Source organism: Perognathus longimembris, chromosome 12, assembly GCF_023159225.1.
Source record: "Perognathus longimembris pacificus isolate PPM17 chromosome 12, ASM2315922v1, whole genome shotgun sequence".
NCBI lineage: Eukaryota > Metazoa > Chordata > Mammalia > Rodentia > Heteromyidae > Perognathus > Perognathus longimembris.
Window position 1 is genome coordinate 66188451 of NC_063172.1, and position 26702 is coordinate 66215152.

Genomic DNA, 26702 nt, shown 5'->3' on the forward strand with positions numbered 1-26702 from the left:
GTTAATAACCTAGTGTTTTCTAAGGTTACTCTCTGGGCCTCACTGTTCACATATACACACTCAGATTATCAAGCAGTGTAAATTATGTAGTAAAAATCTTATTATCAATATATTGAGTTTTAAGGATATAGTACCTGGTTATTTAAATCTATGTCCTTTTTTTGCTGTATTAAATAAAATACCTAAAAAGAGTAGAATTACAAAAACAAACTGAGTAGCACTCAGCCTTCAAAACAAAAACATCTAGGTCCCTTGTGGGCTTGCTTTTTCTTCATGTTTAAGAATTTGGGGGCTGGGGATATGGCCTAGTGGCAAGAGTGCCTGCTTCATATACATGAGGCCCTGGGTTCGATTCCCCAGCACCACATATACAGAAAATGGCCAGAAGTGGTGGTGTGGCTCAAGTGGCAGAGTGCTAGCCTTGAGCAAAAAGAAGCCAGGGACAGTGCTCAGGCCCTGAGTCCAAGCCCCAGGACTGGCAAAAAAAAATAAAATAAAATAAAATTCTAAAAAAAAAAGAATTTGGGCTGAGGGCATCGCTCCAGAAGTAAACGGCCAAGCAAGCACTGGTCCCGAGTTCACACTCATGTACTGCCACAGGAACAAAAAAAAAATTATTGGAGCTGGGGATATAGCCTAGTGGCAAGAGTGCCTGCCTCGAATACACGAGGCCCTAGGTTCGATTCCCCAGCACCACATATACAGAAAACGGCCAGAAGCGGCGCTGTGGCTCAGGTGGCAGAGTGCTAGCCTTGAGCGGGAAGAAGCCAGGGACAGTGCTCAGGCCCTGAGTCCAAGGCCCAGGACTGGCAAAAAAAAAAAAAATTATTGACAAGGGAATTATCCCTATAAAAGCACCAAAATTTGTACTTATTTGCACAATCTTTATTACAGGTTCTTCTTGCAAAACGGAAACTAGATGGGAAATTTTATGCTGTCAAAGTATTACAGAAAAAGATAGTCCTCAATAGAAAAGAGGTAATATTAAATCGTTATTGTTTCTACTGACCTCTTTTTTAATTAACAGAATAGTTTTCTGGTGTATACTACAAGTTGATCTTTTCCCATTTTTTTCTAGCAAAAGCATATTATGGCAGAACGCAACGTGCTCTTGAAAAATGTGAAACATCCATTTTTGGTTGGATTGCATTATTCTTTCCAAACAACTGAAAAGCTTTATTTTGTTTTGGATTTTGTTAATGGAGGGGAGGTGAGTTTTATCATTGATTTCCTAATATTGATAATAGGAAAATAGCTTTAAATGATAAGGGTTTTCTTACAACCTTTAAAGTGACAGCACATTAATAGCAAGTGGTATGTGATACATAAATACCCAAGGTACCCAGTACAATGTACCTATAAGGAAATGTAATGCAGGGCCTTAAGCATGTTGTAGTTGAGAAGATTCACAAAAGAACCTTACGGTGAAGCTACAGACTTCGTTGATAGGTTTGTCAGCAAGCGGTATGCAGTTTGTACACAGAATGACATACTGAATGACATATTAGAATAAAACGTGATTTTCACTTTAGATGATTGTTTCAACAAGTACATATAAATATTATTCAAGTTTGTTATTTGCTAAAATGCACAACCATAATCAGTGAAATCCTTAAGAGTCCTGTGGTGAAGTCAGGTGGGAAATGATTCAGATTAGTGATTCACAGTATGTTTTAGCCTCAAAGACTTTAAATCTTCCTAGAACAAATAATTTTATTTAAAAGAGAAAGATTTAAAAAAAAAAACAGTCCCATCTTTTTTTGTTGTTGTTGTTGGTTGTAGGGCTTGAACTCGGGGCCTGGGTATTGTACCTGAGCTCTTTTGCTCAAGGCTAGCATTCTACCACTTTGAGTCACAGCTCCACTACAGGTTTTCCAGTGGTTAACTGGAGATAAGAGTCTCATAAAGACTTTTTCTGTCTGGGCTGGCTTTGAACCACGATCCTCAGATCTCAGCCTCCTGAGTAGCTAGGTGTGAGCCACCAGTGCCAGGAGAGTCCCATCTTTTGTTTGAGTGAGACCTATTAATAATGATCTCTAAAACACAGATCTAAAAGAATACTGAAATCCACCCTCAGCAGCATTCTATCGTATCATAATTACAATAATGGCTAATGAATGTATGCTGAGTATTATTTATGTTCCAAGCACTCTAGCTGTTGATGATATTTTGTCTTCACTCATGCTATGATAGACAAGCCAGGCTCATGGAGGCTGTGTGGTTAACGACTAGCAAGCCGGGGATTGGATTTCAGCGTGAGGCAGTCTAGTTACAGGTTCTACAGCTGATTACCCTTCTTGCTCTACTCCTGGAATTCCACATCCTCCTAATTTGTCTGGTCCTTTACTGTTTCTCATAAAATTATTTTAACTAATAGATACTGTCATATCTTTATAAAGGAACCATCTATCCCCAAACCTCAGAGAGTAGAGAGAGAGGAAAAAAGAATATTTCAGAGTTACTGTTGTACACATAACTGTGGCTTAAAGGAACTAGGAAGAAGACCAGTTTCTATTCTGCCCATCTGACAGATGATCAACACCACCTAGACATTTTACATCCGCCTTCTAAAAAGCACCTATTGGCTGGGCGCTGGTAACCCCAGCTACTCAGGAGACTGAGATCTGAAGATCATGGTTCAAAGCCAGCCCGGGCAGGAAAGTCCATGTGAGCCTCTCATCTCCAAATAACCACTCAAAAACCCTAAGTGGCACTGTAGCTCATGTGGTAGAGCCTTAGCCTTGAGCATAAAGAGCCTCAGGGACAGTGTCCAGGCCATGAGTTCAAGCCCCACAGCCAACAACAACAACAAAAAAGGTAAAAGTAAAAATACGAAAAATAAAAAGCATCTATTGAAACTCCATTAGTCATTGTCAGGTGTCTCTTTAAGCCAGCATGGTGGGAAGAAATGGAAATATGGTGGGAGGGATATATTTGTTCAAAGTATACTGTGTGCTTGTACGGAAGTTGAACAATGAAACTTCCTCATATTACAAACATGTTACCTTAAAATAGTAATAACTTTAATGTGACTGCATACAGACAAGATTTTGAGGCATCTTGATTCAAGCATGTAGATACTCTTCCGTTGTTCCTACTTTGGAGGTTGTTATTTTATGCGGGCCTGAATGCTAACGTATAATGAGAAATTATTGAGAGCCTGCACTTCACAGTTGTTTTGCATATGTCATCTTAGTTAATCACAACTTTTTGAGATATTTATTCTTGTAACCCATTTTTGTCCCTCCCCCTTGTAACCCATTTTTATAGAGGCTCAAATTGGTTAACTTTCTTTCATACTATTATAGTATAAGGCGCCATTTAACATAGATATTCCACCTGCAAAGCCCTGTTCAGAACCACACGTAAATGTTCAAAGACACTGACGTCTTTGAAATGTAGATATGAGACACCTAACTGCAAATGAGATCTTACTATAATCCTCCTTGATGCTTCATGCTGTTTTAGGACTGCTTCTGAGCTCTTTTCTCTTCAGTAGCTGCTCAAAACTGAGCAGCAAAGAAGAAAAGAGGCAGGCTTGTCGTCTCAAAGATACACTTGGCTGAGATCATAAAAAGAGAATGAACTATAATAGAATGTAGTGGTGGGTGTAGTTGGTAGAGAAGGAATAAAGATGAGGAGAAAGATATAAAGACAGACAGCAGGCGTGTGATTCCATTGCCTGCTCCTGTCACTCTTCCTCTGATAGTCATACTTATATTTTAACCTTGACATGTGATATTACATTTTTGGCTTTCCAGGCCCACAGTCCTTGTATTTATACTTCCCATGCAGCTGAAAGACGTCCGCCTTTGCTCCCTAGCTTTCATTGGTTGACATGAGGGTCCCACAGACTTTTTACCCAGGCAGACTCAAATTCCAGCCTTTGTGTTCTTGCCTTTCCGAGCGACTGGGATGACAGAACTGAGCCCAGTGCCTGTGGGGTGCCACCCTCTGACTGGCCAGCCCTGCACTCCATTCATCCCCCTCTGCCTCCCCAGCTGCGAGGGCAGACGCGTGCCACACCTGTGTCCCCGCCCCCTCCTGAACAGCTGCAGGAACAGGAGTGAGCCGCCACGCCCGGCCTGTCCTGCGGTGTGATTCGCTAAGCAGTTTTCGTTAGCTATTCATGATGATCATATTCATTGTAGGTTATTGGCTTCAGTGGCACTGTAGATTGCATGCAGTATGTTAGACAAATGCACGTGCTGGGGGGGGGGGTCGGCATTACAGTCATGTAGGTCATTGCTTATAAAAGCAGTGGTGGGGATAAAAAGGACAGAAAGATTCCAGAAACAATTAGAAGACAAAGCAGAATATATTCTTTGTGGGATGTGTTCAGTTGAATCTCCTGCCAGGGTTGTTTGTTTTGTTTTGTTTTGCCAGTCCTGGGCTTGAACTCAGGGCCTGAGCACTGTCCCTGGCTTCTTTTTGCTCAAGGCTAGCACTCTGCCGCGTGAGCCACAGCGCCACTTCTGGCCATTTTCTATATATGTGGTGCTGAGGAATCGAACCTAGGGCTTCATGTATATGAGGCAAGCACTCTACCACTAGGCCATATCCCCAGCCCAGCTCAGGATATATTGTAAAAATTAAGAAATAATCTTTGTTTTGATGATAAAGAAGTCCAGAAAGTCCCAGTACATGGCACTACTAAGACTGTCAGTCTTCACTGATCATCTTTTCTAGAGTAGTTGGAAAGGTAAGTATGCCGCCACATTAAGGACTGAGAATCTGTAGGACGTAAGTTTATGAGAGGAAACAAAGGTTGGTGGAGAATCAGTAGTGGATGAGAGGTATGGACAGGGGAGGCCAGAGCTCTGTGCTTCATTGCATTTTTGCTCATGTTCAAAATGTCAAAACAGTTTTTACTTTTGTATTTGCATAGTATTTTTGTTTAACACTATGTGTGAATGATCCTAACCCCTCCCCCCATTTTGTAGCTGTTTTTTCACTTACAAAGAGAACGGTCCTTTCCTGAACATAGAGCAAGGTTTTATGCTGCTGAAATTGCCAGTGCATTGGGTTACTTGCACTCCATCAAAATAGTGTACCGGTAAGTTGCTTAAATATTACATGTATGTATATCTTTTTAAATTTCATTTCAGGTAATAGGACTTTTTTTTCCTTCTTTTTAATTTCACAGAGACTTGAAACCAGAAAATATTCTTTTAGATTCAATGGTAAGTAGTCTTTTAAGACCTAGTGGGTTTCAAGTTTTGTTGTTGCGCATGATGGAAAAAAGCCTTAAAGATTCCATATTGAATGATTGCATTTCTGTCACCTTATTGGAATGACAAGACTAGAGTTGCAGAACAGATTACTGGTTGCAACAGGATGGGATCGTAGGGGAGTGCAGAGATAAGGATAGCATGAGGAGGTACGTGCGTGATGGTATAGGTCTTTGTCTTGACTGATGGATGTTACGTGAACGTCTACATGTGCATTGTGTAGAGCCGCTCACACACACACATTCATGTACAAAAAAAAGAGTTCAACCAAGTTAAGATTTGTATTCTAATGAGCTGTCAGTTTCCTCTTTGATATAGTACTGTAGTGATTAAAAAAACTGTCAGCATTGGGGGAAGCTGGGTAGGGTGACATGGGACTCTGCTACTTTCGCAGTTTCCTGTGTGTCTATAATTGTTTCCAAAAAGTTCTTTAAAAATGATGTGTATCCAAGCGTTGTCTTATCTGACTCTATTGTATTTGTCAGGGACATGTTGTCTTAACAGATTTTGGGCTTTGTAAAGAAGGAATTGCTATTTCAGATACCACCACAACCTTCTGTGGAACACCAGAGGTAAGAAATATGTCTTAGCATGCAGAACATAAAACAGACCCTCTCTGCGTATGGCTACTAGTGGAAGTGGGGAGGGCAAATGGAGAAAGTGAATATGGTTGAAATACTTGATGCACATGTGTAAAAATGGACAGCAACAGTTGTTGAGATTGGTTTGGGAAGGGGAATGTAAGGGACAGTGAAGCAGGTTGAGTCTGATCAAGACACATTGTACGTATATATGGACATGTCAAAATGAAACTCCTTTGTACAATTAATTGATACTAATCAAAATTGTGTGAGGGGAGAAAAGGTATCTTATCCTTGACATGATAATTTATGAAATAAAAATATGAACTGTATTACATATATAAAATTAAAATATGAAAAGTAGAACAGAACCTATAATTTCAGCTTTCAGCCAACTAAAAATATCTGGAAGTCTATTTTATAGACAGTTTATCATTATTTCTCATAAGACATTTTAAAACAGTCCAGGGAGGATAAATTATGCTTATTTCTTTTAAATGTCTAAGGCAAAATTTACTTTTTGTTATATTGCTAATCCTTTAAAAAAAATCACATTTCATGAATATGCCCTAAAATCGATCATGGTGATGGTTGCACAACACTGCGATATGCTAGTGGAAGTTGAATTACACACTTTAAAAAGGTGAATCATATGGTATGTGAATCTCTTAATAAAGCTGTCTTTTTAAAATGAGTGAAAGCAAACATAGCAAAATATTAAAACTGCCTATAGTTGTGTGGCAGTTTGATTTCTGACACACATTTCTATTTTTTCTGTATAGCTGGGTCTACTTTAACAATCGATTGTTTATTTACTAAAGGAAGTAAATCTGTGTATGTGAAAATCATACATTAGAATTAGGCAAGGTGTCTTTATCCCTGGCCATATTAGCTAGAAGAAAATGTGTATAAACGTGTGTGTGTACGTCGGTATGTATGTGTGTAATGGAGAAGTGTGTGCTTGGTACCCGGGCACCGTGCAGAGGAGCCCGCTTCCAGCCCTTTGTGCGTTGGTGATTTTCGAGGGTAGAATCGTGCTGTGCGCCCCAGTGGCCTGGGCTGAGAATCCTCCTTGTGCTTCTTCACCTGTTGGGGAAGACAGGTGCACACACACTCCCTCGCATAGCCATTGGCTGAGATGGAGCCTTTGAGAATGTACGACTCCTCTGTGTCTTCCTCCAAGTAGCTAGCACTACGGGATTGAGCCCCATGCCCAGTTTTTTTCTTAATGTTTACATTAAGCATTGTAATTTATTTCAAATCCATATTCTCTCTATGTATATGGAAATGTGTTGCGATGAAATATGTTAACATGCATAATCAATACACACTATAATAACTGCAAGATTTTTTTAAAGTTTTATTCTCACTTTACACAAAAATGCAGTTTATTTCAAGCTCTTCTAGTTTTGTTATCCTAGGTGCTATATAACGTTTCATCAATACTGTGGAGTAATTACACATGTAATGTTGAAAATGTAACTAGCAAACAACAAAGAAATGAAAAAAATGTAACAACATAAAAAAGGAAGCAAAGAGAAAAATGTCATTAAATTAAAAGTATTATAGTAATAATCACTTACCTTAAAATGTACTTTTATTCTCTCTTTTCTCCCTCTCTAATCTAGCCCGAGCTCGTCTCTATTTGTAACCCTTCTATATTTGTTTGTTGTGAAGTCATGTTTTCTTGTGTGTGTACAGTGATTTCGTAGTTAATAAAATCCTTCTTACATCCTGTAGTTTTTAAGAGAATAGAGGATTTTTTTGTGATCAGAAATTATTAAGCTCATTTTATTCTTGTTACTGTTTTTAGATCATATAAAAGCCTCATAGAGAATTCATTCCTTATATGCATTTGATGCAGGAAGAAGCCACATATTTTAAAATATAAAATTCAAATTTCTCATTATGTCTTAGTGAATTTGTGATTTTTTAAATTAAAATCTAAAGCTAACAATTTGTACAAGTTTACTAATATGCTTGAGGATTGTTACTGTAATTCCTGAATATGAATACCATTTAGTCTCTTTTTTTTCCACTGAAAAGAAAATATTATAATTGCCACAGTATGAATTTTATCTTACCTAGGTGTGTTTCATACCTGTCATCCTAGCAGCTCAGAAGGCTGAGATGTGAGGATCATGGTTCAAAGCCAGCCCAAGCCTGGAGACTCTTATCTCCAATCAAAGACCAAAACAAAAGCAACAGCAAGAAAACAGAAGTGCGGGCTGGGGATATGGCCTAGTGGCAAGAGTGCCTGCCTCGGATACAGGAGGCCCTAGGTTCGATTCCCCAGCACCACATATACAGAAAACGGCCAGAAGCGGCGCTGTGGCTCAAGTGGCAGAGTGCTAGCCTTGAGCGGGAAGAAGCCAGGGACAGTGCTCAGGCCCTGAGTTCAAGGCCCAGGACTGGCCAAAAAAAAAAAGAAAACAGAAGTGGGGTTGTAGCTCAAGTAGTAGAGTACTAATCTTGTGCACAAAAGCTCAGAGACTGGGGCCAGACTCTGAGTTCAAGCCCTAGGATCAGCACCCTCCCCCCCACAAAAAATAATAGTTCGTCTTAGCTGGGCATAGTGATGTACAACTCTAATCCAAGTACTCTGATGTCTGAGGCAGGCATTTTTCGAGTTAAAGACAAGCAAGGACCCTGTAGCAAAATCCAAAACCCAAACAAAACAATTGTAAATCAAAGAATTCTTTCTTAGGCTGGGCATGGTGGTGCAAGTTTTTAAGTTTTTATTATCAAACTGATGTACAGAGAGGTTACAGTTTCATATATTAGGCATTGGATACATTTCTTGTACTGTTTGTTACCTCCTCCCTCCTTCCCTCCTTTCCCCCTCCCCCTTTCCCTTTCCCCCCCAATGGGTTATTCAGTTGATTTACACCAGTTTTGCAAGGATTGCTTTTATAGTCGTTTGTCTTTTTCTTTCTTTCTTTCTTTTTTTTTTGGCCAGTCCTGGGCCTTGGACTCAGGGCCTGAGCACTGTCCCTGGCTTCTTCCCGCTCAAGGCTAGCACTCTGCCACTTGAGCCACAGCGCCACTTCTGGCCATTTTCTATATATGTGGTGCTGGGGAATTGAACCCAGGGCCTCATGTATACGAGACAAGCACTCTTGCCACTGGGCCATATCCTCAGCCCCTCGTTTGTCTTTTTTTACCATGTGTCTCTCGATTTTGGTATCCCCTTTCAATTTCCTAGTTCTAATACCAGTATACACGGTTTCCAGTATACTCAGATAAGATACAGAGATAGTGTAGGTACAACCACAGGAAGGGGATACAAGAAGATCATCAGTAATAGAAGCTACAGTTACACATAGCACGTTGAAAGTAGTTACAACAATGATATAACAATCGTTTCCATAACATGGAGTTCATTTCACTTAGCATCATCTTATGTGTTCATAAGGGTATATAGCTACTGGGCTCTTGTGATCCTCTGCTGTGACTTGCCTAAACCTGTGCTAATTATTCCCTATAAGGGAGACCATAAAGTCCATGTTTCTTTGGGTCTGGCTCACTTCACTTAGTATAACTTTTTCCAAGTTCTTCCATTTCCTTACAAATGGGGCAATGTCATTCTTTCTGATAGAGGCATAAAATTCCATTGTGTATATGTACCACATTTTCCTGATCCATTCGTCTACTGAGGGGCATCTGGGTTGGTTCCAGATTCTAGCTGTGACAAATTGTACTGTGATGAACATTGTTGTGCTGGTGGCTTTAGTATGTTCTTTTTTGTGGTCTTTTGGGTAGATGCCCAAAAGTGGGGCTGCTGGGTCCTAGGGGAGCTCTATGTTTAGCCTTCTAAGGAATCTCCATACTGCTTGCCCGAGTGGCTGAACCAGTTTACATTCCCACCAACAATGAAGTAGGGCTCCCTTTTGGCCACATCCCCTCCAACATTTGTTATTGTTAGTTTTCTTGATATATGACATTCTTACTGGGGTGAGATGGAATCTCAATGTTGTTTTGATTTGCATTTCTTTTATGGCCAGTGATGTAGAGCATTTTTTCATATGTCTCTTGGCCATTCTCATTTCCTCATCAGAGAAGTCTCTTTTTAAGTCTTTAGCCCACTTGTTGAGGGGGCTATTGGTTCTTTGCAGTTTTGTTTTGGAGGAATGTAATTTTTTTAGTTCTGCATATATTTTAGATATGAGGCCTTTGTCCATTGTATGGCTGGTAAAGATCTTCTCCCAGTCTGTGGGCTTTCTGTTTATCTTGCAATGGCCTTTGCCCTGCAGAAGCTCTGTAGTTTGATGCAGTCCCATTTGTCCAACCAAGAAAGAATTCTTTCTGCAAGGGGAAATTATTACAAATAGTAACCAGGTACACTTATAAAATACACTAACCTGACTTACACCTATAATCCCTGCTACTCAGGCGGAGATCTGAGGATCACAGTTCAGAGCTAGCAGAAAGTCTACCAACTAACCACTGAGAGCCACAAAAGCCAAAAGTGGAGTTGTTGTTCAAAGAGATAGAGCACTAGCTTTGGTCATAAAAACAGGGAGGGCACACCCAAGCCCTGAGGCAAAGCCCTAAGATCAGCATAAAAATAAACTAATCTGATGACTTTCCCCCAGAATACTTACTTGATATATTCAGCTTTATGGACCTCCATTTGCCATCTGTGGTGTGTGTGTGTGTGTGTGTGTGTGTGTGTACACAAACGTGCGTGCGTGTGCGTGAGCTAAGGCCATGTCTGAAGTGCCTGAGTATATGAAGTGCTCCAGTGACAAACACTGCCTAAGAACCACTGCCGTGGAGCAAGAAGATACAACCCATTGAAAATCTGGATATGCTTTCAGTATAATAACAGCCAAGATTGGTTCAATGTCTTTATTATTCCTAAATCTTGTCTTGATTTTTTACTGAATTGTTGTACTGTTTGCATTCCTTTCAACAGTATCTTGCACCTGAAGTAATCAGAAAACAGCCCTATGACAACACTGTAGATTGGTGGTGCCTTGGTGCTGTTCTGTACGAAATGCTGTATGGATTGGTAGGTATTTCTGTTCTGAGATCATTATTCCAATATATTCTTAATAATAAGGAAGTCAGGAGTCTCTTTTAAGAATTTCAAAGACACTTAGGTAACACTAACAGAGCAGTAATAGCCTTGTTAAATGAATCCAAAACCACATTAGGAAAAATGTACAAAAATAAGAACTTTGTTAACACTAATGCTAAATAAGCCAAGTCAGCTGAGATCTGAGGTAATACTTCTTCCTTCCTTCCTTCCCCCTCTCCCTTCTTCCCCCCTCCACCTCATCTTTCTTTTTCTCTCCTCCTGCCCCTCCTTCCCTCACTTTTCCCCCCTGTAAACTACTGATCTCGCAGTTTCACTACAATAAAGTTTAATATTAGTACATTGGTTCCACGTAGATTTTTTTGGCCTTGGATTTGTAAGGAAGGCGTTCTACCACGTGAGCCACACACCCAGCTGGTTTTTTAGTTCTAATATGGATAGAGTCTCATACCTTTTGTTTGGAGCTGGCTTAAGACCATGATCCTTCTAATTTAAAGGTCCTCTATGTAGCTAGGATTACATATATGAATCCTTGCCCCGCTTGCTGGTTGAGGGGAGAGCTCACATTTCTGCTTGGGCTGGCCTTAAGCTATGGTTCTCCTGCCCCCTACTCTTGAGTAGTTGAGATGGCCAGCACGCCCCGTCACACCAGCTAGAGAATTTGGAATGACAGATTTTTAGGAAGCCAACACTGTCTCTTCTTAGGCTTGTCCAAAGCTTTGTTTCTAGCAATACTAGTAACAAAATGTTGGATAAGTGCTTTCTACCTTATTCTCTTTGAGTACTAGTTATCATCTTTTGTTTGTCTAGGCTGTTAGTGGATTGCTTTACGCTCATTGGCAAGCATCTTGCAATCTGAACCAGGCCTCCAACTGTGTATTTGTCATCTAGATATTTTACAGACCTTTGTATTTCTTTAGCGTGTCTTCAGTATAGAAAAAGGTTGTATTTTCAAAGTTAAGACACGTGCTTCTTTCCAACACAAAAGAAAGGAAAAGCGGCAGGCCTACAAAACTTCCTTAATGTTGAAAATTATCTTTTAGGTTAAAACGTTCACCCCAGCATCAGTGCTTACACTGTAATTCTAGCTACCGAGGCAGCTGAAATTTGAGGACCACAGTTCAAAGCCAGCCTAACCACAAAAGTACATGGGACTCAAGTCAAATTAACCAGCAAAGCGGTGGAAGTGGAGGTGTGCTTCAAGTGGTAGAGCGCCAGGGGTTTTTCTCCTATTTTTTATTGCTATTATAATGGTGGCATACAGAGGGTTTTGAGTTTTGTAAGTCAAATAATGAGTACATTTCTTTTCTTCAGGCTTGAACTCAGTGCCTTTGAGCTTTTTTGCTCAAGGCTAGCACTCCACCACTTTGAGCCACAGTGTGACTTACTGTTTTCCGGTGATTAATTGGAGATCAGAGTCCCATGGACTTTCCTATGCAGGCTGGCTTTGAACCTCCATCTCCATCCTCAGATCTCAGCCTCCTAGGTAGCTAGGATTATAGGCATGAGCTACTGGTGCCTGGCCATGATTTCATTTCCTTTTGGACAGTGTCACCTCCTCCTTCGTACAGTACCAGTTTTGAACTGAAAAGCTTAGCAAGAGCGTGCTGCCCTGAGTTCAAGCCCTAGTACCAGCATGCGCACACACACACATGCGCGTGCACACACACTTTGATGACATTGTCCCCAAACTAATATACTCATTAACTGAGTTATGTAACTAACCCCTCTGTGTATCATCTTTTGAGTAAGAATTTAAAGAAAAACTTTGACCAGATGAGTGAGTAGTGTTCCTGCTGAGACTGCATCCTAACTCTTGAGCATATTCTCATACCGCTGTCATTGTCACAAGTGGGCTGTCTCCTGGAAGTCTCTGTGTAGCGACTTTATTCCTGATAATGAGGAAATTATGTAACGGCGATCTGCTTCGAGTCTCTGCTTCCAGTGATTCTGTCATAATGCATGTGACAAGACGGGTGTTTTTCTCTGAGACTTGCTACTTGAAGTGATTCGCGCCCTCTGCAAGGCGCTGTGGAACAGGCTGGCCTTGCGTGCGCCTGGGGTTCTGCAGTGGGCTGGGCTGTGGAGTCCACCAGGCCACGCTGCCCACCTGCGCGAGACAGCGCTGCTCTGCCCAGCCCAGACGCGAGTCCTCCCTCAGAGTCCTCCCCCAGAGTCCTCCCCCAGAGTCCTCCCCAGAGTCCTCCCTCAGAGTCCTCCCCCAGAGTCCTCCCTCAGAGTCCTCCCTCAGAGTCCTCCCTCAGAGTCCTCCCTCAGAGTCCTCCCTCAGAGTCCTCCCCCAGAGTCCTCCCCCAGAGTCCTCCCCCAGAGTCCTCCCCCAGAGTCCTCCCTCAGAGTCCTCCCCCAGAGTCCTCCCTCAGAGTCCTCCCCCAGAGTCCTCCCCCAGCCCGCCTCGCGGCCACGCTTTCCACACCCTCTGTGCGCGGGCCGTGACATTTTCTTGGTTTGCTTTCTCTTTTCCAGCCTCCTTTCTATTGCCGAGACGTGGCGGAAATGTATGACAATATCCTTCACAAGCCTCTGAGTTTGAGGCCCGGAGTGAGCCTCACGGCGTGGTCCATCCTGGAAGAACTCCTCGAGAAAGACAGGCAGAGCCGGCTGGGCGCCAAGGAGGACTTTGTACGTCACCCGCCGTGGCCCGGCTCACGACTGAGCATTGCCACGCGAGGCCTCCTTCCGTGTGGGACTTAGTGGAGGAACTGCTAAGGAGTAACACAGTTAGAACAAAAAGCACACTTGGGCCCACAATTTTCTCTAGTGGTCCCGTAAGAGCGGTGTGACTCTTAAACACTTGAGCTTACGTTTTCTCATTTGATCTTCTCTATATACCTCAAATCCGGCTTTTTTTTACCCTTTTGTTTATCTCATATTTGATTTTCATCGCTAACAATTTCTTCTCCTTTCCCACCCCTTTATATAGTATACAGTATAATTATATAGTGTAATTTTTAGCTACCTAATTTTTTTTTTTTGCCAAATTAAATACTTTGCAGGTGCGAAGTTGAACGCCAGGCGCCCCGTGCTCCGCCTGGTGGGCTGAGTCCCATGGTCCTTGTGTCCGTCTTTCCCTGGGCTGGCCTGGAACTCAGTTCTCTTGCTTCCTCCTCCCAGAATAGCTGTAATGACAAGTTACATCTTACCCAGTTATATTTGTGTTCATTTTTGTTTTTTAGGCAAGGTCTCATTATGTAGTCCAGACTACCCTGGCACTTTCTGAGTAACCCAGACTGACCTTGAGCTTATGATATTCTTGCTTCAGCTTTCCCCAGTGCTAGGATTTCAGCCATGTGCCACCACACATAGAAATTTAATGTTTCACTGCTAAACTCCACATTCTTTTTTGAGTTTTACCTTTTGTTTATATGAAATTTAATCAACACTGGTGCTCTTTCTTTATTCCCTGTCCTGAAAATCGTATCTTAAAGACTTTAATAGTTAATTCTTGTTATTTCCAAAGATATATAAAGATAGCCAGAGCCTTTGATGAGATGAGAAAAGCTGTATTAATCATTATATTGAGTGAGTACTGCTCCAATTCGAAGCCAACAACTTGGGCACTTGAGTTTACCTGTGTTTCTAGGAGAAAGTCTGGCCTGAAAATGTAGCTCAGAGTCGGAGGGCGTGTGAGCATGCGTACCTCTCACCACTGCTCCCCACGTGGCTGGTATTACAGATCTGAGCCACCACGCTCTGCCTTCGACTCTTGAGATCACTCACGCACAGCATGCCCAAAAAGTGAAATCCTGCTCTTACCATTCGTGTTTCCTTTCAGAATTACAAGCATCCCTGCACAGTGGTGGTTATTTTGGCTAGAAATCTGACAGCTATTCCTAATTTCTTTCTTCGTCACTTCCATATTTAAGTCATGTCCTGTTGGATTTGCCACCTAAATCTTTGCATTTATACACTACACACCATTGAAGTCAGCCCAGGGGACCTCAGTGGCAACCTGCCCACCTTACCTCAGTCTCCTCAGTGCCGGGACTACAGGTGTGTCACCACACTGGCCCTGGACTATAATACATATGTACTGTTCTCAAGTGAGCTCACAACTTACACCATTAATATTCCTATTTGGTGTGTTTCTTGTACAAATGAGAAAATAAAAGCTCAGTCATATCATATACTGTGATGAAAAGAAACATGTTGATCTGTAAAACAACACCAAGTTATTTAGGACAAATAATCTATTTTACACGAGGAAAGGACGTGTCTATTGAAAGGATGTGACTTAAGGTTATATTGGTTTTTGTTTTTTTTTTTTGGCCAGTCCTAGGCCGTGAACTCAGGGCCTGAGCACTGTCCCTGGCTTCTTTTTTTGCTCAAGGCTAGCACTCTGCCACTTGAGCCACAGCGCCACTTCTGGCCATTTTCTGTATATGTGGTGCTGAGGAATCAAACCCAGGGCCTCATGTATACGAGGCAAGCACTCTTGCCACTAGGCCATATTCCCAGCCCCACTAAGGTTATATTGTTTTGAATAACTGTCCTTCAGAGGTCTGTTCTGAAAGTCAGTGTTTCCCACACAGATGATGTAAACATTTACATAGAACAATTATTGGGGGGAAATTGTAAGGGCTTTGACTCTTGTTTTTTAATCAAAATTTATTTTGGTTTCATTCTTTTTTTCTGAATAATTACTTATTTATTGTCAAAGTGATGTACAGAGGGGTTAAAATTCTTCAGTCATTAATATATTCATTTGTAAAAAAAAATTTTTTTTTACTGTTCTAGCTTGAAATTCAGAATCATCCTTTTTTTGAGTCACTCAGCTGGACGGACCTTGTACAAAAGAAGATTCCACCACCATTTAATCCTAATGTAGTAAGTATATACTCCAATCTCTCTAGAAGAGTGAAACCTAGAAGGTTCTCAAAACCTAACCTGAATGAAATGGCTGGGGGCACAGTAGTGAATGGGAGAGCATTTCCCTAGATGTGCAAGGCCCTGGTTTCTGTCCCCAGCACTGCAAAAAAGAAAATGGAAACAAAAATCTCAAGATGCTGAGCACTGGTGGTGAGTGCCTGTAATCCTAGCTGCTCAGAAAGCTGAGATCTGATTGAGGCTCAAAACCATCCCAGCAAAGTCCCCGAAACTTTATCTCCAATTAACTCCCCAAAAGCTACAAGTAGAGCTATGTCTCAAAAGGGAGAGTGCAAGCCTTGAGCACAAAGAGGCTTGAAAACAGCACCAGGTCCTGAGTTTAAGCCCCATGACTGACACCAAGAAAAATAAATAAAAAAGGAGAAATTGTTCATGATCATTGGTAAGATAATAAAGATGTTAGTAACTGCTGATAGTATCCTTTGTATAGACATGCTCATTTTGTATTTGGTTGTGGTATGTAATTTACTCCTGAAATAAGTTATCAACTTACAATTAATGTTCTTATTAGAACATGTGCTTTAGAGGAAACTAAGTTTAAACATGTATAATGGAAAGTAGCAAATCCAAAGATTGAAATCTGTGTGAGATTCCAAAGCCATTATTCCTTGGCTTCTTATGGTTTATATTGCCTTTTCTTACTTCTATTAACTATAACAAATATAGGGCTGGGAATGTAGCTTAGTGTGCCTCACACGTATGAAGCCCAGGGTTTGATTCTTCAATACCACATAAACAAAAAAGGCCGAAAGTGGCACCATGGCTCAAGTGGTAGAGCTCTAGCCTTGTGCAAAAGAAGCTCAGGGACAGTGCCCAGCCTCTGAGTTCAAGCCCTAGGCCTGGCAACAAAAAACAAATATTAAACACATATTAAAATGAGCAGAAGATTTAGACAGACTTAGACAATCTTAAGGATGTTAAACGAATATATGAAAAGTTTAAGCCAGGTACCAGTGGCTCACATTTGTAAACTTAGCTACTCAGGAGGTTGAGATCTGAGAATTGGGACTCAAAGTCAGCCAGGAGAAGAAAAGTCTGTGAGACTCTTATCTCCACTTAACCACCAAAAAGTCAGAAGTAGACCGGTCACTCAACTGGTAGAGTGCTTAGCCTTAAGCAAAAAAAGCTCAAGGATACTGTGCAGGTTCTGTGTTCAGGCTCCAGGAGGGGCACACATACATATACACAAAGGAATTTTTTTCTTTAAACATTCTTTTGATGTTGCTATAAAATGTAAGGAATATTTTTAAAGTTAGAACAGGATAAGGAAATTACTTTCCCTTATTCAGAAAAGCAACATTATATAGTCTACTCAAGCTTCACTAATAGTTTCTGTACATAGTTCCTAGTTCATACTAATTGGCCTGATATTTATGCCTACACATGTAACAGTATTTGTAGACTGACTTATTTCTTATAGTCCAGAAATGATCTTTTGAAAAAATATTCACTCTTTTGGATATAATTTGTCTTAATTTCTAGAGGTTGAGTACTTTACCTGAAATCTGAATTGGATTTCAGTCCTTTTTTTTTTTTTTTTAATTTTGGAATACTGTGTCAGCATGAACCGTGATGAATAGCCTTGTGGGTGAAACTCAAGTCTAAGCCAAAGTTCCATATGTCTCATATGCACCTAACGTACACAGCCTGAAGGTCATTTTATATTAAAATTTCAGAGGCTGGGAATATGGCCTAGTGGCAAGAGTGCTTGCCTCCTACACATGAAGCTCTCAGTTCGATTCCCCAGCACCACATATATGGAAAACGGCCAGAAGGGGCGCTGTGGCTCAGGTGGCAGAGTGCTGGCCTTGAGTGGGAAGAAGCCAGGGACGGTGCTCAGGCCCTGAGTCCAAGGCCCAGGACTGACAAAAAAGGAAAAAAAAAAAAAAAAAAAGATTTCAAAACACCTGAGTTTTTACTATGACCCATCACATGAAGATCAGCTGGGGCAGTTTCCACTCGGAAAACAAATATTAACAGATGTTGGCGGAGATGTGGCCAAAAGGGAATGCTACTACACTGTTGGAGGGAATGTAAACTGTTCATCCATGCTGGGAAGCAGTGTGGAGGCTCCTCAAAAGACAAAACATAGAGCTCCCCTATGACCCAGCAACCCCACTGCTGGGCATTTTTCCAAATGACCACCAACAAGGCCACACTAGAGCCACCAGCACAACTATGTTCATTGTAGTATATGTACCATAGCTAAGATATGGAATCTGCCCAGATGCCCCTCAGTAGAGAATGGATTAAGAAAGTGTGGTATATATACCAATGGAATTCTATGGTTCCATCAGAGAGAATGACATTGCCTCGTTCATAAGGAAATGGAAGGATTTGGACAGGTTTTTTTTGTTGTTTTGTTTTGTTTTTTTGCCAGTCCTGGGCCTTGGACTCAGGGCCTGAGCACCATCCCTGGCTTCTTCCCGCTCAAGGCTAGCACTCTGCCACCTGAGCCACAGCGCCCCTTCTGGCCGTTTTCCATATATGTGGTGCTGGGGAATCGAACCGAGAGCTTCATGTGGAGGAGGCAAGCGCTCTTGCCACTAGGCCATATCCCCAGCCCTGGGCAGGTTTTTATGAAAGCTAAAAGTAAAAGATGAGCTGGGCGGTGGTGGCTTGCACCTGTAATCCTAACTATTCAGGGGGCTAAGACATGAAGATCAAAGCTCGGGCAGGAAAGTCCGTGAGACTCTCACCTCCACTTAATCTGAAGAGCTGGAAGTGAAGCCGTGGCACAAGTGGTGGAGCACCAGCCTTGAATGGGAAAGTTAAGGGACAGAGATCATGCCCTGAGTGCAAGCCCTACTCTCAGTACTGAAGCTTGTGTGCGTGCGCAGGTGCACACACACATACATACATAGAATACTGCTGTGAAAACCTTGTAGATCTCTGTTTTTGCACGTTAGAGGAGGTAAGCTACGGTAGGTAGAGACACGGTAAGTTACAGTCTCAAACTCAAGGTATCACAGGTAAGGATTCCGCTGTGCTCTTAAGACTCTTTCTCTTCTCTCTCTTCTTGCACCCAACAACAAGAACCTTTACTGGTAGGACAGACAATGTCACCTCAATACTAACTGGTCAGGAAAGATCTAAGGTTCAGCAAAAGGAGACTGCTACGTGGTTCAGTCAGAAAAGAGTTTATTGAGGGAGAACAAAGCCGCCAGCCCACACGAAACAGGAAAACGATGATAGGAAGTATGTACAAAGTTACGAGGAAGATTTAACAAAGAACTACGTTAATGAAAGAAAAGCTGCAGAGATTCATTCTATGCTCTTGATGTTTCAGGCTGGACCGGATGACATCAAGAACTTTGACACAGTGTTTACAGAGGAAACGGTTCCATATTCCGTCTGCGTGTCCTCTGACTATTCTATCGTGAATGCCAGTGTGCTGGAGGCAGACGACGCCTTCCTGGGTTTCTCTTATGCTCCTCCTTCAGAGGACTTATTTTTGTGACCGGTTAGCCACCTAGAAACTGCCAAAAGATCCAGACCTGCAGATGGGAATGAGATGCCTCTGTTTGTGTAAATACATTCAAAATGTTCAAATATGTTCAAGGGTGCCTCATTTTTATATGTAATGTTGAAAATGATAAAAAAAAAAAACCACGTTTTCTGCTGTATTCAAGACAAAAGGGCATTTCAAGTAACTAAGTTTTGAATTAGAATTTGTATTCTAGTTTATTAAGCTTATTTTTAAACAAAATTTAAAAGCTATTCTTAATATTAACCTATTTTTAAAGAAAACATTTTGCTATTGACTGTTTTTTCCCCCTGCAGTTTGTACTAACCCAAGATAGACCTTTTTTTTTTTTTTAGCAATCTACAATTAACACATTTGTAACTCTACTATGACTTGTATTATATCAGAACTATGCAATTGGCACATGGTTGTTTTGAGAGGATACCAGATCTTTTCATCATACATCACTGTTGGAGATAATTACGTCTTGGTAGAATTAAAATGTAAGAGCATAATTAATAGATTGGCTGTTATTTAACATAGAATAAGCATTCATTTCTCAGATAATAAAAGAAGTAATGAAAAAAATCACTTTTGAAATGCCACTTCAAATTTATACATCTTCTAGAAGAAAATAAAAATGTTAATGCTTAGGAATTTTAAGAATTCTCAGATCTGCTAGAAATTTTTAATGTGGTGCAAAAAATGGAATGTTTCTGTTATATAACTATATGGTAAATATACTTACATTGTTTTTGGTCTCTGAAATGTCTTAATGCACTGCTATGTAGGTTAGATCTTGGTGTTTTCTTTTGCAAACAGCTGTTTCAAAACTGTCTTCCAACTTAGAAAAATGGAGCATTCCATATATTTTCTTAATTGGCAATTAAAAAGTAAAAAATCTGGGTCAGTGTAAATGTATGCAATTTTATACTACAACAGAAGTTAGAACCAGCTAGAAGATGTATATTCAGTATCATTTCCTTATTTTGGGTAGTACTGGAGGTCAAACCAGCGCCTCGTCTGTGCTAAGCAAGTTTTGCTCTTCATATCTTTGTGTGTCTTAGAAAAAGTACAGGATACTGACCTTAAAATCATAGCATACAGTTTATAACTTCAGAAAAACTTAAGACGGCTGCGTTTGGAATTCTAATTCTTTTTTTTTTTTTTTGCCAGTCCTGGGGCTTGAACTCAGGGCCTGAGCACTGTCCCTGGCTTCTTTTTGCTCAAGGCTAGCACTCTGCCACTTGAGCCGCAGCGCCACTTCTGGCCGTTGTCTATATATGTGGTGCTGAGGAATCGAACCCAGGGCTTCATGCATATGAGGCAAGTGCTCTTGCCACTCGGCCACATTCCCAGCCCAAAATGCTTTTTTTTTTTTGGCCATTCCTGGGCCTTGGACTCAGGGCCTGAGCATTGTCCCTGGTTTCTTCCCGCTCAAGGCTAGCACTCTGCCACCTGAGCCACAGCGTCCCTTCTGGCCGTTCTCCATATATGTGGTGCTGCGGAATCGAACTGAGAGCGTCATGTGCAGGAGGCAAGCGCTCTTGCCACTAGGCCATATTCCCAGCCCCCCCCCCCACCCCAGCCCAAAATTCTGATTCTTAAAGCAGCTGTTTTTCAAGTCATGGAGGAAACAGTACTATGAGAGTATAGTGACCCAGTTCAGAAGCTCCGAGAAAAAAACTTTCTCTGTGAAACTTTCTTGAGAAAGAAGTCACAAACGTATTCCCCATCATTACCCTTTCACTTAAAAATGTTCAGAAGAATGGCCAGCAGCCAGTGGCTTGTGTTGTTAATCCTCGCTATTCAGGAGGCTGAGATCTGATGATGGCAGCTCAAAGCCAGCCTGGGAAAAAAAGTCTTCAGGACTGTTGTCTCCAATTTATTACCAAAAAAAAAAAGCAAGAAGTGGAACTGTGGCTGAAGTGATAAAATGCTAGCCTCAAGCAAAAAAGCTCAGAGACGGCACCAAGGCCCAGAGTTCAAGCCCCAGGACCTACATAAAAGAAAATGTTCAGAAGAGTGAATTTAGCTTCAGTAAATATTTATATCCAGTACACTGAGTTTTCCTTTTGGAGATAAGATATTATCTACATTTGTAAATAGTTGGTTGTTTGGCACTACTGTAAGGTCTGCTTTTACACACTTTTTATTATAAAGCAAAATAAAAATTGTAGTTTCTTGTATGAATTTGTACTGAGACGTTCTTTAAACTGCCAAGAATTAAAGTGCAATATTGTGTATTTTTAAGAACAAATTTAAAATAGAATTTTGATGTTTCTCAAACCACAAGAAATACTATGTATAGAATAATAAAATTAGCAAAAATTTAGTGATCAACATCCAATGCCTCTAATGCGGTCATTATTTGCCATTGAAGTTAGTACTGGTTACAATAGTCATTGCAAAATGATATATGCGTATGAAGGGGAAGATGTACAAAACCTTAGTATCTGGACAGACGTAAATTTCCAAGGAGTAAAATTTCTTCCAAGTTTATCTTCTCTCACGTCTTGTAGTAATAGAACCATTTATGGCAATTGCCAAACTAAACGGAGCGTCGTGAATGCAGAGCCGCCGCCGCGCCTGCCGTCTGGAGGACGGCTCTGGCGTTGGGTTTGGCTTCTGGAGAGGAGGTCTGCCGGCCTCAACCTCAGGGCCCCCTCGGTGTGCACGCGGCCGCCCGGCATGGCCTGTGGGCTCTGTTTCCGAGGAGGGATTTTTCTGCCACTTGCCTTTCAAGATAGCTTTTCTAGATTGTTCCACTCCTGAGAGAGCAGGAGTGAGTTGTGAAGGGCTCTTTGTTCATGTGCTACTTTGCGGTGGAGGGGCTAAGTTCCCTCAGAGACGCCGATCGTGGTCGCTTCCTCAGAGCACCTGCACTCGGCACCGTCCCCGCGGGCGGGCGTGGTGAGGACGCGTGCAGCTGGGGGGGGGAGGTGGGGGAGGGGGGCGGCTATCGGGGGAGGGCCGGGGCGGCCATGGGGGAGGGGGGCGGCCATCGGGGGAGGGCCGGGGCGGCCATGGGGGAGGGGGGCGAAGGCGGCAGCGGTGAATCACTTACACATGGCGCCCGACAGGACCCGCAGCCTGAGCTCCCGGGGGGCGAGCGAGAGCTGCGCTTTCACGGCCCTCGTCTTTACGAAGCAGGGCGTGGAGGCTGCCATCGAGGACAAGCGAGCCGAGCCGGTCACACACTCCGGCGGCCGAGTGGGCTCCAGAGGGGAGAGTGCGCGGGTACGGGGGCGCCCCTCTCCAGAGGCGGCGAGAGCTGTCGGGGTCCGGCGCCCCCAGCGCTCCCCTGGCCGGCGGGGGAGGCGGGGAGGCGAGGAGAGGCGAAGGGTCCCCGCACCGCCCGCACCCGGCCGCCCTCCGCCGGAGGACGCTCGGACAGCCCGGCAGCTTCGGCCTTACCGCGGCAGGAGGGGGAGGGCTGCGCGCGCCGAGCTAGGGGCTGTGAGGGGCGGCCTGAGCTGTCCGTCAAGGGCCGGGGGCCGAGGGACCAATCCTGAGAGGCGGCCTAATCCTACGTCACAGCCCACAGGACCGCCCCCGGGTTCACCACCAGGCGCCATCTCGGCCACACGTGGTCCCGAGGCTGGGAGGCGGGGCCAGCTAGGACCGCCCCTCCGGGTTCTGCAGAACCGGAAGGCAGGCGGGGCTATCGGGGACCGCCCCTCGGGGTTCTGCAGAACCGGAAGGCAGGCGGGGCTATCTGGGACCGCCCCTCGGGGTTCTGCAGAACCGGAAGGCAGGCGGGGCTATCTGGGACCGCCCCTCCGGGTTCTGCAGAACCGGAAGGCAGGCGGGGCTATCGGGGACCGCCCCTCGGGGTTCTGCAGAACCGGAAGGCAGGCGGGGCTATCGGGGACCGCCCCTCGGGGTTCTGCAGAACCGGAAGGCAGGCGGGGCTATCTGGGACCGCCCCTCCGGGTTCTGCAGAACCGGAAGGCAGGCGGGGCTATCGGGGACCGCCCCTCGGGGTTCTGCAGAACCGGAAGGCAGGCGGGGCTATCCGGGACCGCCCCTCGGGGTTCTGCAGAACCGGAAGGCAGGCGGGGCTATCTGGGACCGCCCCTCCGGGTTCTGCAGAACCGGAAGGCAGGCGGGGCTATCTGGGACCGCCCCTCCGGGTCCCGGCGCCCTGCCCCGGGGCTGGGGAAACAGGCAGGCCAGCTAATTGCCTCTCAATGATGCCAGGCGTGCCCCACAAGGAGCACAAGGAGGAGAGGGGCAGCTCCAGGGAAGACGACCTCTGGCCTGCAGCAGAAGGGCGTTGAAGTGAACACCAAAAAGAATAAGCAGAAAACACCTGGCAATGGAGATGGTGGCAGTGCCAGCGAGACACCCCAGCCTCCTCGGAACCCAGGGCTCCGGTGGCTCCTACTGCTGCGAATGGAGACACGTTTATGAGCAGAGTTGAAGTTAAAGTGAAGATTCCTGAAGAGCTAAAACCATGGCTTGTCGATGACTGGGACTTAATTACCAGACTGAAACCGCTCTTTTATCTTCCTGCTAAGAAGAATGCGGATTCCATTCTAGAGGATTATGCAAGTTATAAGAAATCTCGAGGAAATACAGACAATAAGGAGTACGCCGTGAACGAGAAATCTGGAGGAAATACAGACAATGAGTACGCCGTGAACGAGAAATCTGGAGGAAATACAGACAATGAGTACGCCGTGAAGGAGAAATCTGGAGGAAATACAGACAATGAGGAGTACGCCGTGAACGAGAAATCTGGAGGAAATACAGACGATAAGGAGTACGCCATGAACGAGAAATCTGGAGGAAATACAGACGATGAGGAGTACGCCGTGAACGAGAAATCTGGAGGAAATACAGACGATGAGGAGTACGCCGTGAACGAGAAATCTGGAGGAAATACAGACGATGAGGAGTACGCCGTGAATGAGAAATCTGGAGGAAATACAGACGATGAGGAGTACACCGTGAACGAGAAATCTGGAGGAAATACAGACTATAAGGAGTACGCCGTGAACGAGAAATCTGGAGGAAATACAGACGATAAGGAGTACACCGTGAACGAGAAATCTGGAGGAAATACAGACTATAAGGAGTACGCCATGAACGAGAAATCTGGAGGAAATACAGACGATGAGGAGTACGCCGTGAACGAGAAATCTGGAGGAAATACAGACGATGAGGAGTACGCCGTGAACGAGAAATCTGGAGGAAATACAGACGATGAGGAGTACGCCGTGAACCAGGTGGTGGCCGGGATCAAGCAGTGCTTCCACGTGATGCCGGGCACCCAGCTGCTCTACAAATTCGAGAGGCCTCAGTGTGCGGAGACCCTCGCGGACCACCCCGACGCCCCCATGGCACGTGGACGGATCGCTTCGCCTTCTGCGCCATGCTGGCCTACGCTCCGCTGGGTGAGAAGAGCCCGGCGTGGCTACTCAACTCTCTCCATGATTTCCTCAAGTACCTGGCGAAGAACTCTGCGACCGTGTTCAGTGCCAGCGATGACGAAGTGGCTCCCCAGTGCCACCGGAAGGCCGTGTGAGCGTCCGCGTGCATCTGTGGAACACGCTGCAAGTGTGCACGCGTCGGGGACGTGTGTGACACGTTGTCCCTAATCCTCCTCTTGTACAGACGGTGTACTTCGAAGATGTTAGTGTACCACAGAATTAATCATTGTTTTGTTCCATTTTAAGCAGAGAAAATAAAAGGGGTTACCACTCCTTTTCCTCCTCTTTTCTTCATTTCCAAGCCGTTACCAGTGTATCCCGGACGGACAACAGACAGCTGCCGTGTTGTCGGCAGGCAGGCCACGGCGCTGCTTCCGTGCTGGTGGTCTCTTCCTTTGACACTGCGCACTTTGACAATCCGTGTGAGCGCAGTGTGAGCACGCTGACCCAGTGCCAAAGGCCCGATTGTGTGTGGAGCCCCTGTGGCCCGTGGTGCTTCACGCCCAGCCCATCCTCGCGCCCCTCGTCCCCACGCGCTCCATCTGCTCCGTTGTTAAAGATTGCCGGCTTGTCTAATGCACGTTTAACATGGTAGATGCAACACATTGTGTAGCTACAGTTTTCTGGAAAAGTCAAATCTTCTAGGACTTATTTTACAGATCTTCAATAAAAATTTTTCTTTTAATTCCAAAAAACAAAAGAGCAATTTCTCTAAGCTCCCTGAGAGCTTTATGTCACATTTTGGGTATTTTGCCAATGTTGCAGTCCTTTAAACATACTCTGTAGTGGCTAAAAAGACCCTTACACAAAATATTTCTCAATTCATTATTTTTTTAAAATTCATGCTTATCTTGACATAGGTAATGAGAGATATTTACCTGTCTTAAAATGTTAACCCAAAGTTGAGACAGTGGAGAACAATTAAAAAACTAATGCACAAAGAAGAATAAAAGCCAAGAGTTATAAATTGATTTATAACAGTATAAAGAGCCTACAATTGAAAACTATTTTTTACATATTGTACAGAAAATTATGGATCACAGTTTGAATATTAAATAATTTAAAACAATTACATCACTTTAAATCATGTTTGCTGGGAGAGCCAGACACAGGGTCTTACAAATTCTGAATTCAAATGTGATTTATAAATTTGTATTGTGATTCCTTTTTTCAGAAATGTATCTTAGATTGATTGCCTCCCACCCTCAGTATAATTTGGGCAATTTATTAAGTAGGAGAGATTTCCATGTTAATTTTGGTTTAATCTCTATGGGAAAGCCTACAATTAGTTAATTAGTGTGGTTTTATTTTATTTATTATTATTTTTTTTTGCCATCCCTGGAGCTTGCCTCAGGGCCTGAGCACTGTCCCTGGCTTTGTTTTATTCGAGGCTAGCACTCAGCCACTTGAGCCACAGCACCACTTCTGGCTGTTTTCTATATATGGGGTGCTGGGGAATTGAACCTGGGTCTTCATGTATACGAGGCAAGCACTCTTGCCACTAGACCATATTCCCAGCCCCTATTTTGTTGTTTTTTTTGTCAGTGACTGAAACGCAAACTTGCTATCTGATCTTCTTGTTGGCACTCTACCACCTGAGCCATCCATGTTCCAACCTAAATCAAGGTTTAAACATTGTGTTTTCACGATTAATGTAATATGGAGGACAGATCTGGCCAGCGCCATCACTGGCTGTTGAGGGGTGTCAGATTGACTCCATCTCAGATTAGTTAAGGAGAGCAGAAGCGGACTCCATCTTCACTAAGATCTCCCCCACCCTATCCAGGGAAGTTCCCCTTCCCCGTGATAAGATTGTGTAAACTGCTTGACCACCTGAGTAGTGGGATGTTCAAGGTCAAACCTGTGCCCTCCCATGAGTAGGCAAATCCGCCTGCATCCTGTGAGCCCCGCCAAATCCGTGCACCAAGCCTAACATGACAGGTTGGTTCAAACAGTCTATGAGGCAGACTGTGACTCCAATGGCCACCTGTGTGTGACCTGGCGTGCTCTGTAAGTGATGTAAGCTCCTTGGCCACCTGC

General features: G+C 43.6%; 1 protein-coding gene, 1 long non-coding RNA gene and 1 pseudogene across 4 annotated transcripts in view; 2 read left to right on the plus strand and 1 right to left on the minus strand.

The window, feature by feature from the left end:
• Positions 1-7949, minus strand: part of LOC125360986 — a 29842-nt gene extending 21893 nt beyond the window's left edge. Inside the window, exons 1-2 of the long non-coding RNA XR_007212851.1 lie at positions 7544-7949; positions 3205-3206 (exon numbers count right to left, since the gene is read on the minus strand). This is a non-coding gene — a long non-coding RNA (uncharacterized LOC125360986). The remainder of the gene's footprint in view (positions 1-3204; positions 3207-7543) is intronic.
• Positions 1-26702, plus strand: part of Sgk3 (serum/glucocorticoid regulated kinase family member 3) — a 55088-nt gene that overhangs the window by 23033 nt on the left and 5353 nt on the right. Inside the window, exons 8-16 of one of the 2 annotated variants that reach the window (XM_048359183.1) lie at positions 895-978; positions 1079-1210; positions 4944-5056; positions 5147-5183; positions 5717-5803; positions 10731-10826; positions 13338-13493; positions 15609-15698; positions 19048-20048. In XM_048359183.1, coding sequence (XP_048215140.1) covers positions 895-978; positions 1079-1210; positions 4944-5056; positions 5147-5183; positions 5717-5803; positions 10731-10826; positions 13338-13493; positions 15609-15698; positions 19048-19218 — 966 coding nt within the window. In that variant the 3' untranslated portion in view covers positions 19219-20048. Of the gene's footprint in view, positions 1-894; positions 979-1078; positions 1211-4943; positions 5057-5146; positions 5184-5716; positions 5804-10730; positions 10827-13337; positions 13494-15608; positions 15699-19047; positions 20049-26702 lie in introns of those variants that run through there. The other variant, XM_048359184.1, reaches the window with a different exon arrangement.
• On the plus strand, positions 22294-24935 carry LOC125361007 (annotated as a pseudogene). The gene is made up of 3 exons (XR_007212861.1): positions 22294-22683; positions 23428-23825; positions 24444-24935. The product of XR_007212861.1 is annotated as a mortality factor 4-like protein 1 (transcript).